The sequence below is a fragment of the Ursus arctos genome, unplaced genomic scaffold (assembly GCF_023065955.2).
Source record: "Ursus arctos isolate Adak ecotype North America unplaced genomic scaffold, UrsArc2.0 scaffold_23, whole genome shotgun sequence".
Taxonomy (NCBI): Eukaryota; Metazoa; Chordata; class Mammalia; order Carnivora; family Ursidae; genus Ursus; species Ursus arctos.
In genome coordinates, this window is record NW_026622908.1 from 42898896 (window position 1) to 42917912 (window position 19017).

The following is a 19017-nucleotide window of genomic DNA, read 5'->3' on the forward strand; positions in this document are numbered from 1 at the left end:
AGAGGGCACCTTTGGGCTCTTGGGGTCCAAAGAGGAAACCCAAAACCACCCCCCAAATAAGGTTGTACCCCAAGAGCACTGGGCTCGCAGGGTGCTGGGAGTGTACTGCCTGCCTGGTCCCCTGGAAATTGGGGTGTGCCCACATCTGGGCTGTGCTCTACCCCTTCCTCATGCTCCTGCTCAGGAACTGCCCAGCGCCCCCATTTCACTTCCCCTTTGGGGGCTGGGGGCGGGCAGCAGTGCAGTGATGCAGGCAGGGTTGCTGTCCCCCTGCGGGTGAGGGATTCTCCAGAGAGCTTGGCTATGGGAATGGGCAGGATGAGATCCTGAGACTCAATCCAGTAGTCCTAACCTCCCACTAAAATCCTCACCTACAGGTTCCCATATCCAGGGGTTTTGCCCACCTAGAACTCGGTGCCTGTTTGCATCCAGTCCTTAACTGATGGGGTGGGAGGTTGGCCCTGGGTTTGGAAGTAAAGCAGTGTGGTTGGGAAGCAAGTTCACGGACAGCTTGGATCTGAGCCCTCTGCCTCTTATTAGCTCTGGGGTCCTAGATGAGTTATTTAATCTTCCTAGGACTCCATTTCTCTTTACATAAAATGGGGGATTGATTCACTGTGTTAATGGGTGTTCAGTGCTTAGAACAGCACCCCTCTACCCAAGTTCTAAGTAAACTAATCCTGTTTGGGGTGTGTATACCATAGGCACTCCACAGTGGCTGAAACCAAGGCTACTATTCTCCCTACCCTCCAAGGAGGAAGATACAACCGACCTGCCCCTGCCATGGGGAGTCCCGACAGACAGCCCTGTCCCTCCACTGAGTGGCGCCCACTGGGGAAGGCGGGGTGCTGCACAGGACCCGGCATGGAGGGCAGTGGAAGCCAGTTTTATTGAGCAAAGTTCTCAGGACCTGGAGCCTAAGTCTCCTCCCAGGAGACAGGACCCCTAAACCTGCGCCTCTGGGTCTTAGGCCCACCTACACCACCACCTGTAGTCTCCAACAAGGAGAGGACCCTTATTTGGCAAGAGATGACTATGTGAGCAGCTGTCCAGCAGGGAAAGGACAGATGGCTGGAGGAAGGGAATGTGCCACAGCAGGCAGTGTGTCTCCTGCCACAAGCAGCTGACAGGAGCTCCAGGGCTAGGCCTTTCTGCCCTCGGGCACTGGCTGGCCTGGGCCTGCCCTGGCAGCGCAGTGTCTATGGAAGGCTTGGGGTGGGGATGGCCAGGCTGCCAATCTGGGGCAAGATCACTCAATCTCCAGGATGAGGTCATCGCCCTCCAGTGTCATGTCTGTGGTTACGTGCACCTTGCGGACAGTGCCCTCCATGGGTGAAGTCACCACAGTCTCCATCTTCATGGCGCTAAGCACACAGAGGGGCTGGCCCTTGGCCACCTTAGCCCCAGCTGCCACCTTGATGTCTATCACCTTCCCAGGCATGGGTGCCCCGATCTGGCCCTTCACATCCTTCAGGGCCTTGGGGTGGAAGTGCATCTCCTGCAGGCAGGGCAGAAGGGAGAAGACATGAGGCCCAGGCCCGACCCATCCCCACCGCCTGGCTGGCCCTGGAGGGACTGTACCTTCATGGCCTGAGTGTCCTTGACCAGAATGGACCGCAGCTGTCCGTTGAGCTCAAAGAAGACCTGCCTCTGGCCAGCCCGGTTCAGGTCACTTATGGCAAGGGCTTTGATGTGCAGTGTCTTGCCCCGCTCCAGCTCCACCTGCAGGGAGGGCACGGAGGCTCAGAGCTGGGGGGTGGGGGACAACAGAACACACAAGTCTGGGTAGAGCAGCTGCCCGACCCAGTCCCAGGCAAATCCCCCAACCCTGGGTCTCAGTTCCTTGCTTGTGAGGCGGGGTGACAGCCAAGCCAAAGCCTAGAGCTCTAGATGTGGTGGTGCCCTTAAGGATGCAGGGGCAGGGGTGCTGGGGTGGAGTGCAGATAGGTGCCAGAGCCACTGACCTCAAACTCCTCTGCAATTTTGGGTCCCTGCAGGAAGAGGCGGGTACTGAGGCTATCCAGGGGGCCAAAGGTAGCAGTGAAGTCCTTGAAGTGGGCAAAGACGTCTGGATATATGGCTGCTGAGAGCACATCCTCTGGGGTCACCTCCTCCCCATGCCGCTCTATGAGCTCCTTCTCCAGCATCTGCAGATCCAGTGGAGGGAGGGAGGCGCCAGGCCGCCCCTCCACCCTTGGCAGGTCCTTTAGCACCTGGGGAGCAAAGTGGAGGGTCAAGCCTGATGTCTGCACCCAACCTCCACCCTCACACTGTGCTGGGCCTTCCTACCTTAGAGCGAAGGGGCTCAGGGAACCCCCCGTGGGGAACACCAATGTAGCCCTGCAGGAACTCTACCACAGAGCGGGGGAAGGACAGTTCTTCTGCCTGGGCTTCAGCCTCTGCCCGGCTCAGCCCATTCTGCACCATGAACTGGGCCAGGTCCCCCACGATCTTGGAGGACGGTGTCACCTGAGAAGAAAAGCCCCTGGGTTACGATGCTTGGCATCTTATGGAGGCCCAGAGGCAGGGATAAGAGCACTGGGCCTAGCTCACCTTGATGAGGTCGCCCAGCATCTGGTTGGCCTCCACATAGGCCTTCTTGACCTCCTTGAACTTGGAGCCAAGCCCCATGCTGTGTGCCTGGAAGTGCAGGTTGGTGTACTGGCCCCCTGGGATCTCGTTCTCGTAGACGTCCGAATTGCCAGACTTCATGGTGGCCGTGCAGTCAAAGGCCGCATACAATCCCCGGGCCCCCTCCCAGTACTCACTGTAGTCAAACACACGCTCCAGGGGCACCCCTGCAGGGAGGCCAGGAGAATACACTAAGCTCCCAGGTGCTCCTCCCAGGACCCCAGAGCCAGCTCAGGTCCCGTCTCAGATGTGGGTGATGAAGGCAAGGTCAGGAAATAGCTGGATTCTAACACAGGCCAGACTCCACTAGGACTGCTAAGGGCCACAGCTGTGAGGGGAGTGGCCACGGACTCCCACGGTTCCTACCTGTGTCCAGGGGAGTCCTTCGGGTGCAGGCCACCAGGGCCCCCATGCTGGGCTGTGATGTCATCCCGGACATGGAGTCAGCCGCCACATCTACCACGTCAGCCCCAGCCTGGGCACAGGCCAACATAGCTGCCACACCCGCTCCTGATGTGTCGTGGGTGTGGATGTGCAGTGGGAGGTCAGGGAATCGGTCCCTGAGGGAGCTGACCAGCATGGTGCAGGCCATGGGCTTTAGCAGCCCTGCCATGTCCTGGCGCAAGAAGGAAAGAGAAAGGCGGTAAGGAAGGGGGCATGATGAGGGGGACATGGGGCTGGGGGGAGATGGGTGAGGAGCTGGAGGAGTCCTGCGGTGGGGCGGGGCCGGCACCTTGATGCACAGGATGTGGGTGCCGGCTCGCACCAGCTCTTCAGCCAAGTCCATGTAGTACTGCAGCGAGTACTTGGTGCGGCTGGGGTCAGCCACGTCACCAGTGTAGGAGATGGCGGCCTCCACCACACCACCGGCACTGCCCGCGGCCTCCATGCCCAGCAGCAGATTGGGCATGTAGTTGAGGGAGTCGAAGACCCGGAAGACGTCCATGCCGTTCTCCTTGGCTACCTCACAGAACCTGAGCGGGTAGGAGAGCCCAAGGGTCAATCCCATCTCACTCCTCCCTGCACATCCCTCTCTGGCTCTGGCCTGGCAGGGGGAGTGGCACCCAAAGAGCCAGTGTGGGGGGCCGCCCGGGTGTGGCCGAGGCCTTCTCTGGGGCAGCCTGGGCTGCAGCAGAGCTGTCCTGCCCGTCAATCTGTACAGTGCAGTTCAGTCTGCCCAGGTCAGAAGAATCAGCTGGAGATTCTCCGCAAGAGTGACAGTCTGAGGGAGAAAGGGCACTGAACGAAGGAGTCCTGAGGCTTCCACCGCCCCCATGAGTCAGAGGTCCTTCCCGTTCTCCAACTATGACTCTGCACTCCACGAAACTGCCAGAGAGCAGCCTTGCTGGGTGCAGCTACGAGGCTCGGTGTCCCGCCCTCTGCGGGGAGCACAGGCCATTGCAGTGTGGCCCGGCCCTCGCTGGGCCACGCGGTACAGCGTCTGCCCACCCGACCCCAGGCTCACTTGAAGACCACGTTGTCGGGATAGTTGGTGTAGCCCACAGCGTTGGCCCCCCGCAGTAGCATCTGGAATGGGATGTTGGGGATGAGCTCCCGGAGCTCCTGCAGCCGCCGCCAGGGACACTCATACAGGAAGCGCATGGCAACATCAAACGTGGCTCCTGCACAGGGACCAAGAGGCCCAGGTCAGCCCCTCCGTCCCCTGGGACTCCAGCACACCTCGCAGCTCTGCGGCCCGAGCCTGCAGCCCTCACCCTGTCCCGCGCGTCTTCAGGATCCCTCACACTCCTGCCCCAGCCCTTGCAGACTTCTCCCTTTGCTGCTCTCCCAGTGCAGCTGAGGGTCAGTGTCCGCTGGGCCCCCTTTCACAGCCCTGCCGCCAGTTCTCTGTGCTGTCACGAACAGGCTGGTGTTCCTCCCTGACCTTGGGCTACCAGGGTCTCAGCTCTGTGAGGCAAGCCCAGAGTGGGCACCAGTCACTGCTGAACGGATGAACACCATGCCTTGTTCACCTCTCACCGGTTTCCTCAATGTTAACATCTCTAGCTTCTGGAATGGCCGGTGGCCAGGTGCCGTCCCACATTCCAGCCCTCCTCCAGCCTACCTCCCCAGTTCTCTATGCTGAAGAGCTTGCTGAAATTGTGGGCAACATAGGGGGCAATCTTTTTGAGATCGTGGGTTCGCACACGCGTGGCCAGCAGTGACTGGTGGGCATCCCTGAAGGTCGTGTCCATCAGCAGCAGCCCCTGGTGGTTCCGCACAGCTCGAGCAAAGCCCTCGGGCCCCTCCCGCAGCAGGATGTCTCTGAAACCGTCCGGGGGTGGGCCTAGGGCAGACCTGGGCATTAGCATCCCTTCAGGCAGCAACCTCCTCTTTGTGTCCCCGAGTTGGCAGAATGAATCTCACCTACCTATGGGCACTGCAGGGACAACAGGGTCCGTAGGGCTGGGGTTGGCCTTGACGGGGATTGGGGTGGTTGGGCCGTTCACCATGACATGACCTAGGGAGAGAGTGAGTAGTGGGATCAGGACAGGGTGGGGAGGGTCCAAGTTGAGGGCAGAGTGCAGTGGATGGGCCTGGGGAGGAGGGGTTTCTCCAGGACCCCTAGTCCTCTCCAAAGCTAGGGCCTCCCGGGTCCAGGCAGTGGGGACCTACTGAGGGCCACATGGACAGAAAAGGGGGCATCTCTAAGATCAGCGGCAAGGAAGGCGGGCAAGGTGGGAAGGTGAAGCAGAGGAGGAGGGTGCAGGACCACCACGAGGGCAGGGACAGTGGGTGCTAGGAAGCTCTTCTAGGCAGGAGCTGGGAGCAAGGCATCTGGGAGGGGAGAGCAGGGCGGTGTCGGGGCCGGACCGAGGTAGTGCAGCAGCTTCTGAGCCCGGTTCTGCGCAGGCCGCAGCTGGAACAGGTCTGGGTTCTCATCGATGAACTGGGTGTCCACGGTGCCTGCCAGGAACTGCTGGTTATTGAGCACGTTCTGCAGGAAGGGGATGTTGGTCTGCAGGACAGAGGTGGGTGGGAAGGTGTCACTGTGTAGCATGGACGGGGAAAGAGGAGGCTGAAAGTGCCACCCTACGCCAGCATAGCTCCCCATGTTCCCCAGGATACTAGGCAGAGGTCTGGGGCCTCCCTGCGGAACGACATTTCCCCGTCTCCTCACCAACCCCCTATCCTGGCAGAGTCCCCTAAGTTGTTAGGGGGCTGAGCCCACTTCCCCCCGTCTTGCTCGCCCCAGAGCATGTGCTGAATCACCTCCTCCTTCCTCAGGGATCTGGAAGTAAGCACCTCCCCTCCACACAGCCCAGGAAACGGGTCAGGCCTTTCCCACAGCACCATGACATAAAGCAGCCACGCTTCTTGACAGATGTCCCCACCCTCAACCACCCCCTTCTCTGCAACCCCCCCCCCCCAGCAGCCACACTTGGGTATCCTCACTAAGGGCCATCCTGGTGGCTAACTCCTGTGGGCCCTCGCCCACCTTTCACTTGCTGACAGCTCCCACCAGGACATCCTGGCCCTGGGCTTCCAAGACCTGCTCTCCTCCTCCCCAGTCCCCACTGGGGGCTCCTCTCACCCCTGCGGGATGGAGGTCTCAGAGCTGTCACCGGGCCTCTTCTCCTCACACAGCACATTCTCCCTGGGTGACCTCATCCTGGGCTTCCAGCTCCAGAGCCAAGACCCTAAGTGGAAATGCCTCCTGGGCACCTCTCCTTGTGCGGCCCTCACACAAGCTCAAGTCCAAAGTCAGCTTCCCTCACCCGATGCTCTTCTGCCTTCCACTGGGCGCTCACTGTACCCCTGGTTACCCAAATCTACACTCCATCACCCCCAAATACCCACTCCTGTGTCACTCACTGGTCAAGCCAGAGGGTTCTACCGTGTCCATCTCCAGACTCTGACCCCTTGTCTCCATGCCTTCTGCCAGGCTTCCGAGTCAGGGCCCCCTCCGGCCACACCAGAGTTGCCTTGCGCTCTCGTGCCTCTGCACCCTTGCGCCTGCCAGGCAGGCTCTTCCTGGAAGTCTGAACTTGAAGACCTTTGTCCCTACCTCCCACACTCCCAAGAGCTGGACCCTCCCCCTTTTTAGTAGGCTTCTGTGGGATCAGCTGTTGGAAAGCGCCGCCTCCCTAGGCCTCAGCTTTTGCTTGTCTGCGTTCTTCCTACACCTGGGAGCCCTGGGAGCGCTCTGGGGCAGGGGTGCTGCCTGACGTATGCGTCCGCCTGCTTTGTGCACAAGGGCCCTCACTTCTGCTCGCTGAACTGTTGGGTGACAGCATGAAGCTGGAGTCGGGCAAGTCCAACCTAGAGGCCACACGGGGGCCTGGAAGCCAGGACGGTGTGATGTCCCGTGACCGCCAGGCCCCATGGGTGGAATTCGAGCATGCATGCGCCTGTGACCACACGGCTGTCACTTCAGATAAGGCATCTCCGAGTCACCCACTCACGACCTCTGTTCGCAACTTCACTAGGGACTCGTGCTGCTGGACCCTGCTGCTACTCTGAGAAATTCTACCTGTCCCTCTCCTCCCCCCCAGGACTCCTATCTCCTGGAGGTCCGAATGGGAAGGGTGCCTCCCCCACAGTCACTGCAGAGTGGGACCCAACCAACATTGCCTCATGCCTCTCTGGTGTGACAGATCTGCCTATCTGTCCCTGAGACTAGTCCCTAACCCCTCCTAAATAACGTGGACATTTCAATTGGACCAAGGCATGGCATTTGGGAAGATAAAACCAACTAAGCCATCTAAACCCAGAACCACATAGGGGTTGAGAGGGATTCTCAGAGGCCTCCCCTGTCCCACCCCACATCCCATTTGTAGGCCCCTCCACCTTTGTGATTTTGTGGGGGATCTGCCAGCCCTATGTACTGCGAGCTCAATGGGGGCAGGAACAGGCCCATCTGGTTCCTGATGTACCCCAACTCTCAGTAGTGGCTTGTGATGGATGCTAGTAGAATCACAAGCAAGTTTAGAGTGAATGAAAACATTCTTGAAGGTGAAGAGAGGAACGAAGATACCCCATGGTACTGAGCATCAGAGCTGACCGGGGCTAGAATCCAGTGCCTTTATTTTATGAATGCAACAGCTGAGGCCCGGGAGTGGCAACAGTTAGGAATGGCTTCCAGCTGACAGGTGGATAGGCTACATCTCTCCTCTCGGCCCTATGAATAGGGCACGTAACCCTTGGCCAAGATGGCTAAAGTATTTCAGCAGGTTAAACAACTTGCCTAAGGTTACCTGCTGTACCAGGCAGAATCAGAATTCCGACTCCCAGGGGTCCTAGCACACCCAGCCCCTAGGAATCACGTCTGGAGGAAAGGCAAAGGAAAAGGACGGGAGTGGGGGGGTGTCCAGGTAGCCTGAGGACTAGGAGATACCCGGAGGAAGTGGCGACTTGCCTTGTTTCCCGAAGGACCAGAGCGCGCTACCTGCTTCCCAGCACTCAGCGCTCCCACCCAAGCCCCGGCACTTGCAGGGGGAAGCCGGGAACTCTCCCCTCACCGCACCCCTGCCAGGAGCCCTTTCTCAGCCCAGACGAGCTCACCCTGGGCTGCTCTCCCAGGAAAATGGCCCGACAGGGGCAGAAGGGGGAGGGAGGGGCTGGCGGCTCGGCGAGGACCACTGACGCACAGCTTCAAACAGCGTGCCACCGCCGGCCTGCTGGGAAACGGCGCAGCGCAGACCAATCGGGCCGGAGGCGGAGACCGGTTGGCTCCCGAGCGTGCCGGGCGGGGCAGGGAGCCCGGGAAGGGGAGGGAGGGGCGGGGCAAGGCGCCAGCCTGGAGACTGAGCCCTCTCCGCCCCACCCCGCAGCCGGCCTGCCGGGGGCGTCGCCCCAGCCCCTCACCCCCACCCAGGCCCCGTGCCCGTTGGGGACCCTCCACGTGACTCGGTGATGCAGAACGGTTATGACCTTCAGCGTGTCTCTGTGAGGGTCCCAACAACAGTGCGGGTTTGCGCCCGGCCCTGCCTGTGGGTGCGGGGACGTGTGGGTGTGTGGGCATGTGTGGGTGTGTTGGGGAGGGTGCCCAGCGACATGTGACAAAGGCTCCCGTCTCTGGGAGATGGTGAAGGGGCCCGCGAGCTGGCGCTTTGTCTGGCTGTCTGCAGAGTGACGGTTCGCGCAGCGGCGGCGGCGCCCGTGCGGTGCAGGATGCCGGGGCGCCAGGGTGGCCGGGGGCGCGCGCGTCTGTGCCAGGGTGAGTGCGCTGCGGCAGCGCCGGGGGACTGCGCGGCGGGCCCGCGCCGGCCCGGGCCTCGGGCGTGACCGGGAGCCACCCGTGGGCGCTGCAGTGGCCGCGTGTCCCTGTGACCTCGGGAGCCAGCCGGCCCGGGTGGATCCCCGTGCGCCCCTCCCTGTCCGCCCTCCACGTGCGTGTCCGCGGAGCGCGGGCTCGCCGGCGCGCACCCGCCTGCCTGTCGCCGCCGCCGCGGCGAGCCGCCGGGAAAAGGTGCCGGGAACCGAGTGAGCCGGGGCCGCGGGCCCGAGCGCCATGGGCAGGAGGGCGCGCGGCGGGCGGCCGGTCAGCCCCTGGCCTCGCCGCCGCGGGAGAGCCGCCTGGAGTCGGCGGCGGCTGGCCAGGCCCGCGGGGAGGCCGGCCCGCGCCCCCTGAGCTACAGACACCAGGTGAGGGGGCCTCGGGGCACAGCAGCAGTGGCTGGCCAGGGAGGGGCGACGAGCCACGGAAGGGCTGGGGCGGGGGGGCGCCTTCCCTGGCGGGGGAGGGGATGGCGCGAAGGGAGGGGGCTGGCGGTTCCTGGAGACGCCAGAGAAAGGAAGTTCCGGGACCCTCCCTGCTCTAGTGCCCACCTCCGCTTCCTGCCTCATGCTGCACCTTGTCCCCAGAGCCAGGAGCCCCCCATCAGCTTGGGAAATGTGACCTTTACTCTGGGGGGCCTGGCCCTGCAGGCCCCAGCCTTCTTTCAGCCCTGGGGGGCCCCTGGTGCCTCTGACCCTGACCCCCACCCAGGCCAGGCTCTGGAAGCCGGCCTTTGGGACTGGGCCGCGGGCACAGTGGGCACCTGCACCTGCCCCACCTGTGCCTGGGCTCTGGCCCTTCCCTACAGGGCGCTCACCATGGCCCCGCCACTCCTGCTGCTGCTGCTGGCCAGCGGAGCGGCCGCCTGCCCACTGCCCTGTGTCTGCCAGAACCTGTCCGAGTCGCTCAGCACGCTCTGTGCCCACCGAGGCCTGCTGTTTGTGCCACCCAACGTGGACCGGCGCACAGTGGAGTTGCGGCTGGCTGACAACTTCATCCAGGCCTTGGGGCCGCCAGACTTTCGAAACATGACAGGGCTGGTGGACCTGACACTGTCCCGAAATGCCATCACCCGGATCGGGGCCCGTGCTTTTGGGGACCTGGAGAGCCTGCGCTCTCTGCACCTGGACGGCAACAGGCTGGTTGAGCTGGGCACCGGCAGCCTCCGGGGCCCCGTCAACCTGCAGCACCTCATCCTCAGCGGCAACCAGCTGGGCCGAATCTCGCCCGGGGCCTTCGACGACTTCCTGGACAGCCTGGAGGACCTGGACTTGTCCTACAACAACCTGCGGCAGGTCCCCTGGGCTGGCATCGGTGCCATGCCCGCCCTCCACACCCTCAACCTGGACCACAACCTCATTGACGCACTGCCCCCGGGCGCCTTTGCCCAGCTCAGCCAGCTCTCCCGCCTCGACCTCACCTCCAACCGCCTGGCCACGCTGGCGCCCGACCCACTCTTTTCCCGGGGGCGCGACGCAGAGGCCTCGCCTGCCCCCCTGGTGCTGAGCTTCAGCGGGAACCCCTTGCACTGCAACTGTGAGCTGCTGTGGCTGCGGCGGCTGGCCCGGCCCGACGACCTAGAGACATGCGCCTCCCCTCCGGGCCTGGCCGGTCGCTACTTCTGGGCCGTGCCCGAGGGCGAGTTCTCCTGTGAGCCCCCCCTCATCGCGCGCCACACGCAGCGCCTCTGGGTGCTGGAGGGCCAGCGGGCCACGCTGCGGTGCCGGGCCCTTGGCGACCCTGCACCCACCATGCACTGGGTTGGCCCCGATGACCGGCTGGTTGGCAACTCCTCCCGAGCCCGGGCTTTCCCCAACGGGACCCTGGAGATTGGGGTAACGGGCTCCGGGGACGCAGGGGGCTACACCTGCATTGCCACCAACCCTGCCGGTGAGGCCACAGCCCGGGTAGAGCTCCGGGTGCTGGCCTTGCCCCACAGCGGGAACGGCAGTGCTGATGGGGGCCGCCCGGGGCCCTCGGACATTGCTGCCTCAGCCCGCACTGCTGCCGAGGGCGAAGGGACACTAGAGGCTGAGCCAGCTGTGCAGGTGACGGAGGTGACCGCAACCTCAGGGCTGGTGAGCTGGGGGCCGGGACGGCCAGCAGACCCCGTGTGGATGTTCCAAATTCAGTATAACAGCAGCGAGGACGAGACCCTCATCTACCGGTGAGGACGCATTTTGCAGCCCGCAGCCCCAGCTTTGCTCCCAGCTGCCCTCTGAGCCCCTCCCCACCCCTCCGGGACTCTGCCGCTTCCACACACCACTCCCCAGCTTCTGAGCTGCCTGCAGGGGGAGGTGGGAAGTGCCCCAGGAGGTCTCCCAGTCCAGGCTTCCTGGTGTTTGGTCTGTGTGCGGAAGCACGAGCCTGGGCCACGCGCACGCCTTCCTTCTAGCTCCGGCCACGTGACTCTACACCACCTCCCTGGCTTGCCCGGGGCTCGTGCGTCCACACACACGCGCCTGTCCGTCCCATGCACTGTCCCCAGCGGCACACACACATGCCTGTCTTGGCTTCTCTGCCTTCTTGAGTGAACAAATGTGGGCCATGTGGTCCTAGGGGAGGCGAGTGTTCTGAGGTGGGATCTGGGAGCCTGTGGTGAGGGGTGGACGGTGAGGGGTGGTGTCTAGGGAAGAGCATGGACCTGGGCTCTGACCACTCACCCCTGCCCGCAGGATTGTCCCGGCCTCCAGCCACCACTTCCTGCTGAAGCACCTCGTTCCTGGTGCCGACTATGACCTCTGCCTGCTGGCCCTGTCACCTGCCGCCGGGCCTTCCGACCTCACAGCCACCAGGCTGCTGGGCTGTGCCCACTTCTCCACGCTACCGGCTGCACCCCTGTGCCACGCCCTGCAGGCTCACGTGCTGGGCGGGACCCTGACCGTGGCTGTGGGGGGTGTGCTGGTGGCTGCCTTACTGGTCTTCACTGTGGCCTTGCTGGTTCGGGGCCGGGGGGCCGGGAATGGCCGCCTCCCCCTCAAGCTCAGCCACGTCCAATCCCAGACCAACGGAGGCCCCAGCCCCACGCCCAAGGCCCACCCACCGCGGAGCCCACCACCTCGGCCCCAACGCAGCTGCTCCCTGGACCTGGGAGACGCCGGCGGGTGCTATGGTTACGCCAGGCGCCTTGGAGGGGCCTGGGCCCGGAGGAGCCACTCTGTGCATGGGGGGCTGCTCGGGGCAGGGTGCCGGGGGGTGGGGGGCAGCACGGAGCAGCTGGAGGAGAGTGTGGTGTGATGGGAAGGGAGTCAGCCCAGGACAGGCCGGGAAAGGGGCAGAGGGCATGGGGCGGGTAGCTGCTGGGCCTGGTGGGTCAGCACTGCCTGGGAGTCCCTCCTGATTACCCTCGGTACCTCAGGCCCCCTTTATACTTGGCAGGACAGGGGGCCCTTTCCCTGGTTCTGGCCTCCAGACCTGCGTTCTTCTGACAGGTGCTCACGGCCACCAAGGCAGGGGCTGCAGCCACCAAGTGGGAGTCTTGTTTCTCTTTATAATAAAATTGTTGGGTACACCTCAGTGCTAGCCTTGTCTTGTCCTGCTAGGCTCCCTGAGAGGGCAGGGGGACATGTGGGCCAGTAGAGGTACACAGGACAGGGTCAGGCCTGGGGCTGCCAGCCCCATAGAGGTGGCCCAAACGGCCCAGGGTGCCCTCAGCCTCATCTTAAGGGCCAGGGGCCTCCTGTCCCAGGTGAGCCGGAACAGCCCCTCGAGAAGGGGAAAGACTGTGCCTGAGCTCTCTGGGCCCTGTGCCTGCATCTGTACGTGGACAAGATGTGACATCCTCATGGAAGCATGGATGCCAGGGTGCACAGAGTGGCAACAGGGGCACGGGGGCCACAGCACAGCCCTTCAGGATGAAGGGACCTTGGCTGGCAACACTCTCAGTAGGAAAGTCCTCATGGCTTCCACAGGGGACAACCTCATTCACCATCTCCCAAAGTATCTTCTGGATTTGTAAAATGTTATCCCAGAGGGACTGGAAAAGTCTTGGAATCCCACTGCCCTATCAGCCCCAAGACCTTCTGGAAGGTTCATCAGTGCTAGAGGCCCTGAGCTCCCAGTGTTCCACTGATGCCCCCTCCCCAACCCCCTGTGGCTTTGCTCTGGGCTTGTCTGGAAAGACTGAGTCAAACCCTTGCTGGACACTGGAGGGGCAAACACCAAGGGGAGTGGGGGGGGGGCCACACCTGCAGGGTCACTGCCCTGCTTCTATTCCCTACCCCAAGAAGCTGCAGTCTGGGGGGAGTGAGCATGCCCTGCTCTGCCTCCTCTCGACCCAAGATCCCTGCTGGCCTCTGGCCCCGGGCACAGCCTCTGTCAGCCTCTGGACGACCAGGGCTCCCAAGTGTCAGCTGGGAGGGATCTCTGCTCCAGACACCCATGCTGGCAGACGTGTGGCTCTCCGTGGCACGCGGCACCCCAGATGCTTTAAGAACATGCAGGTGCCTGGGCCCCACTGTGGAGGGTGAACATGGGCTCCCTATGGCCTGTGATGGTTCCCCGGGGCCGTGGTGGCCACGGTACTGTGCCAAAGGGCACAGGACGCAGCCCAGGGAGAACTGGAACAATACGTGGGCATGTACACGTGTGCTGGCCAAGCTCACACACTGGTGGGTTTGCACAGTGTTCACACACATGTGCGCCTGCCCTCCTAGCCGCAGAACACACCTGGATGTGGCCCAAGAGAGATCCTGGTTTAAATAAATGAAACAAGGTCCTCAACAGAACAGCAGGAAAGCGTGAACCCTCCAAGGGGCCGTGGGGAGAAGCTAGAGGAGGCACGGGGCTGAGGGGAGGGGGGCCCATGGCATACAAGACAAGAAAGAGCAAGGAGCTGCCAGGGGCCAGGTGCGGGAGGCTCTATATGTGGCAGGAGCCAGGAGCCCAGTCAGGGTGCACATTTCAGGAGGACTCTGGTGCCCCAAGGAACCAGAAACTCATGTCCTGCAGCTGGCCTTCCCAACCTTCCTCCTTGTGAGCCCTACGGCCCAGCCTCCCTTCTCTGCCCTCAGGGCTCTAGGGCAGAACGTCCTCAAGAGCCTGCCAGGCTGGGGACTGGTGGAGGGTCCGATGGCCTGGGGGCACAAGCACAGGGGCCAGCGGCAGGCACTGGTAAGGACGACAGAGCAACAAGGGCAGGCGGGTGAAGGGTGCGGTAGTTGGGCCCCATACTGGGGTCATGCTGCATACTGGCCACCCGGCCCCAAAAGCACCCCTAGGACACCATGTTGGGAACACCAAGGCCCCTCAGAGAGCAGCAGGTTGAACACAGGACGTCACAACACATCTTTGTACGTGTGCAGCAAACAACCCCTAGACCAGGAGCCCTGAGGCTTCCCATGGGAGAGCACAGAGACCCCAATGCCTGGGGAACAGCGATCCGCTCTGAGGTGGACCAAGGGCCTGAGGGGAGACAGCTGACCCAGCACTGGCCCCGCAGGTTCCCTTCCTCCCTCTTTCCCTCCCAAGTGCTTTTGCAAAAGGCATCTGCACCCACCAGGGCCCTGCCAGGACACACCACAGAGCCGCACCAGCGAGTGAGAGGACGGGCCAAGGGCACCGTGAGAGGACAGTGCCTCCCACAGGCCCTGACCCCACCGGCCAAGCCTGGACCCCAGACAGGACCGGAGGCAGCCAGGAGGAGAGGGTGACATGAAGGGGCCGTCGGCCAGCACCCCAGGGCACACCATGCATGACAGGCCAGGGAGGGCATCCTCTGCTTTGGGCACCATCCCCTGGGCCCTCCCAGGATAGGACGAGGAGCGGGCCTACCCAGCAGCCACCCCTCACCGGGGGCCTGGGCGCACAGCCCACTAAGGGCAGAGCCCTTCCCCGCCCCCCTGTGCTGCAGAGTGTCTGCTGACAGCACGTGCCCCGGGGATGCCCACAGGGACTCAGGCAGTGCTGGCCTCAAGGACAAGAAAGAGTGTGGCTGGGGTTTCGTCTCCAGCTACAGACATGGGGAACCCAGAGGGCAGAGAGCATTTCAGGGCCTTGCCTGGCGGCTGGGCCCAGCGCCTCCCTCTGCCCTCGCTCAGGCCTCCAGCTACAGCGTCCCTTCCCCGCTGTCCTGAAGGCACTCAACACGATGCTCGCGCCAGGCCAGGGGACGAGGGCAGTGAGGGCAGACGGGGTCTCATTTTATGCAAAGTGACCTCATCCACACAGCCTTGTGCTCTCTCACCCAGGGTTTTCCTGGGATTCAGAACTACCTGGAGAGCTTGTTCAAAACGCAGGCTCTGGGGCCCCCACCCCAACCTGTGGGATCAGAATTTCTAGAAGGGGGGGCCCCTGGGTGGCACAGCGGTTGAGCGTCTGCCTTCGGCTCAGGGCGTGATCCCGGCGTTATGGGATCGAGTCCCACATCAGGCTCCTCTGCTGTGAGCCTGCTTCTTCCTCTCCCACTCCCCCTGCTTGTGTTCCCTCTCTCGCTGGCTGTCTCTATCTCTATCGAATGAATAAATAAAATCTTTAAAAAAAAAAAAAAAATTTCTAGAAGGGAAGCCTGTAACATGCGGACTGAACACGAGGGCAAGAAGGAGCGTGGGGCTCCCCGGAGCAATACTCCCGGCTCTGGCCGAGGGTCCCCCAGCACCTGAGGAGCCCAGGCCCACCCCCAGGGCGGCTGAGGGGTCTGGCACGAGCAGAGGCAGAACAGCCAGAGAGTCCACGCGCAGCAAAGGGATGGGACTGGGGTGGGACTGAGAGCGACCAGAAGGCAGGCAGAGCCTCCAGCCTCTCACCTTCACGCCTCGGACTCGGAACTCGGCCAGGGCTCTGCTCATCTTGGTGGCAGCCGTGGGGTGGTCTTTGCCGTGGGCAATGACTTTGACGAGCAGGGAGTCATAATGTGGAGAGATGACAGCCCCTTGGAATGCAGACGCATTATCCAGGCGGATGCCCATGCCCTCTCCGCTCCGGAACACCTGTGGGCAGAGGTGAGCAGAGTCAGGAACTGGGTCGGGAGCAGGAGTCCAGATGTGGCCCCCGGCCCAAGCTGGACACGTGTGGATGTGGCAGGGTGCTGGGCCTAGCACAAGGGTGCCAAGTCTGGCTAGAGAAGTTCTGCCTCATTTCCACCAGTGAAGCCAGGGGCATCCCACCTTCTCTGGCTGCCACACGGTCACAGCTTCCTTCTTCCTGAGAGGAGCTGGCAGGGGAGGGGGCAAGACAGGGTCCAAGGGAGGACCTGCCCTGCCAGCCCCAGGGCTGCAGGCCCAGAGCCCAGGGCTGAAGCAGAGCTCAGCGGAGCATGGAGAGGGACCCCGGGCAGGCAGGGGCCGGATCCTCCCCCAACCTTCCACCCACCTGCCTGACCAACCCTCTCGCCTCTCACAGTCATTCATCCCACAGACATTTGTCCCCACCACATGCCAGGCACTGGGGTGAGCAGCTAAAAGAGGGTCCTTGATCACATGGGGCTCCCAGCCTGCTGGGCAAGGGCGTGGACAAACAAGGAAAACCGGACTGGTAACAGGGACACTGCAGGATGTGAGCAGGGAAGGGAGGGAAGGCAGGCCAAGGGGTTTTTGTTTTAACATCACAGTGAAGTGATGGGAAAGGCCTCAGTGTCCCCCCACTTTTCCTTCCTTCCAAAAGGGGAGAATGGGAGGGAAAAGGAGGGAAGGCAGAGGAGATACTAAGAGCGGGGAGAAGGGCCAGACGCGGAGCTCTCAGGAGAGCAAGTGCATGCCCAGAGAGGGAAGCAGGGCAGAGAAGGAGGGGTCCTGGAGGCACAATCGTGGGGGACGGCAGAGGTCCTCAGTAACAGTTGGATGGAGACAGGGTCCTGGGAGGACAGAGGTTCGGGATGTCTGGGGTTAACAGGTACACATGTAAACACCCGTGATGGGGCCAGGGGTGAGTCCCTGCAGGGAGGGCCTGCACCCAAACCAGGGGATCCCTGTGATGCAAGGGGGAGGAGGATGGGGAGTTGGAGGGACAGCCCAGGGGGCTTGGGGCACCCACCACACCTTGTTTCCGCTTCTAAGGGACACAGGCCTGTGTTCGATAAAAAGGGATTTAATAAAATATTTAAGGGTGAACACTCAGCTGTGAGCAGGAACTGTCAGCTAAAAATATTCTGTGGTAAACCAGGCTCAGAGGAGCCAGGACTTGGAAGTGGAGGTGGAGGAAGGCAGTGGCGCGTCGTAGGGCTGCCCCTTCCCCGCTGAGGGCAGAGAAGTCAGGGGCCCCCCCTCACCCGCTGGACAGCACTTCAGCCTTCAGGCTGGCCCCCACTCATGGACTTGGATCGTTCCAGAAATGGAATTCCAGTGGCAGCTCTCTGCCTCAAGCCTCCCAGCTCTGCAACTTTCAGAATCCAGATCCTGCCTTTCCCTCCCCACATCACTTGTTTCTCAGAAGCCCAGGATCTGTCTCCACATCATCCTGGCCCTCTCCCTGGGCCAGAACCTGAGCTCCTGCACACGTCCTGCTTCCTCAGAGGCTCACACCAGATGGGGAGCAGTAACGCAGCAGAGCTGGTAGCAGTGCTGCGAAGTATTCTTAGCCAGTGTGAGCTAGAGGGCCAGGGGACAGGCACCCCAGCAGTTCAGAGGGCGCCTGCCCCAAGCTGGCTGGGAGTGGGGAGGGGCGGGGAGCACAGGGGAGGGCTGTCTGCACTGAGAAAAGAGAAGGGGTGCAGGAGATACTCCCGGGGCCGTAGGCACCGCAGGGCCCTCCTCCACGTCTGCCCACTCAGCACCTGGCGGCCCCGAGCCTCCCTCCTCCTTGCCCTCCGCCATCTCCCTGGCTCCCCCATTGATCATTAATGGACCCCTTGCTCAGCAGGGCCCCTCCACTGGGACATCTGGGCCCCAGGCCTTTGCAGCAACCCCTGGGTCCTGCCTTGCCAACCACACTCCCTCAGACCAAAGGCAGGACAGAGGCCACTACTCTTTGGGCTGTCGTAAAAAGCCAAAGTCAAGAGCCTGGGCTTCGTTTCTGGGGAACCTACATTTGGCTCCACCCAACCGGTCTGCTCCCTGTTCCGCATGATTCACCCGCTGTTTTCTTAACCTGTGTTCATGGCAGTCTGCCCCTGGAACGCTCTCTCCCTTACCCTTCGACAGAGGCGGCTCCTGCGTCCCCTCAGCCGGCCCAAGCGAGGGTTCTCCCTCCCCGCCGGGCCCACAGGAGGGTCTCCCCGCCCAGACAGAGGCCAGTGCGTGCTCCGTGGGAAGGCTGGCGTACCTCGATGCGGCCAGTGTCTGGCTGGAAGCTGCGCGCAGGGTCCTCCGTGGTGACCCGGCACTGAATAGCACAGCCGTTGATACGGATATTCTCCTGCCGCAGGCCCAGGTCAGGAAGGCTCCGGCCCTCGGCCACGTGGATCTGGGCATGGACCAGGTCCACACTACAGGGGGGCAGGGAGGAGCAGAGTGTGAGGCAGGCCATGGATGGTCCCCACCCCTGCCTGCTGACTCTTCACCAGGCCAGGTAGCAGGCTCCATCCAGCCAGACCAGCCGCCCCCACCCTGTGCCCACCGGGGCCGGAAAACTCCAGGCAGTCTGAATAAGGAGGTGGCCAGCAGGACAGGGGCCAGCTGACATATCTGCATCTACCCACTGTGGCACCCGCCACCAAATGACCCCTCCCCATACTCTGCCCTACTTTTTCCCTAGGGTCTCCCTGTCCTCCCGCCTCCCCCAAACCCTCCCTTGATCAAGCTGGACTTGAAGCCTCAGACGCTCCATGCGGAGAGCGGTATGCACTACACCCTGACAGAGGCAGGGGGCGGTTTGCAAGAGAGCAGGGTTGTGAGCGCTGGGCTTGCTGAAATGGGAACCACAAGCTGTTGGGAGGGCCCACGAGGGGATGTGCCGCGGTGAGGGTGCTGTCGTCCCGGGATCTGTGCCGCGGCTGGGCTTGTGCCCGAGACCCCACCCCAGAGAAGACCGTAGTGCACAAAACTCTCCAAATGTGCATGATTTTATCAGCTCAGCCTCACTGACTGCCATGCTCCTAAGGACAGGATAGGTCCAAGTGGAACAGCTGTTTCAAAAAAACAAGAACTCAAGGTTTCAAATATATTGTCACTGAGGCTTGTGACAGGTATAGCCTGCACACGGCACCGGCAGATTTGCGCCGGTGCCCCGTAGAGCACCTGACAGTAGCGACGATGACTACCGTGCATCCCCACGTCCACACAGCACGGATTCAG

The 19017-nt window shown here is 62.4% G+C and overlaps 2 protein-coding genes across 13 annotated transcripts in view; one reads left to right on the top strand and one right to left on the bottom strand.

Moving 5' to 3' along the window:
- Positions 1-870: 870 nt before the first annotated feature.
- The window catches only part of PC (pyruvate carboxylase), a 94126-nt gene continuing 75979 nt past the window's right edge, over positions 871-19017 (bottom strand). For all 11 annotated transcript variants that reach the window (XM_048214787.2, XM_026483095.3, XM_044378412.3 and 8 more), the window contains 13 exons: positions 18047-18209; positions 15595-15777; positions 5446-5590; positions 5003-5092; positions 4697-4918; positions 4097-4253; positions 3365-3605; positions 2998-3247; positions 2554-2798; positions 2290-2469; positions 1965-2213; positions 1582-1722; positions 871-1498 (listed from right to left, as the gene is read on the bottom strand). In XM_048214787.2, coding sequence (XP_048070744.1) covers positions 1250-1498; positions 1582-1722; positions 1965-2213; positions 2290-2469; positions 2554-2798; positions 2998-3247; positions 3365-3605; positions 4097-4253; positions 4697-4918; positions 5003-5092; positions 5446-5590; positions 15595-15777; positions 18047-18209 — 2515 coding nt within the window. In that variant the 3' untranslated portion in view covers positions 871-1249. The remainder of the gene's footprint in view (positions 1499-1581; positions 1723-1964; positions 2214-2289; positions 2470-2553; positions 2799-2997; positions 3248-3364; positions 3606-4096; positions 4254-4696; positions 4919-5002; positions 5093-5445; positions 5591-15594; positions 15778-18046; positions 18210-19017) is intronic.
- LRFN4 (leucine rich repeat and fibronectin type III domain containing 4) lies at positions 8365-12365 on the top strand. 2 transcript variants are annotated; one of them, XM_044378413.3, is made up of 3 exons: positions 8365-9219; positions 9660-11018; positions 11527-12365. In XM_044378413.3, exons 2-3 carry the CDS (start codon positions 9670-9672, stop codon positions 12086-12088), a joined length of 1911 nt encoding a protein of 636 aa, XP_044234348.1. In that variant the 5' UTR covers positions 8365-9219; positions 9660-9669; the 3' UTR covers positions 12089-12365. The 2 variants fall into 2 exon arrangements, with proteins under 2 accessions (XP_044234348.1, XP_026338882.1); XM_026483097.3 differs by lacking the exon at positions 8365-9219 and having other exon boundaries at positions 9321-11018.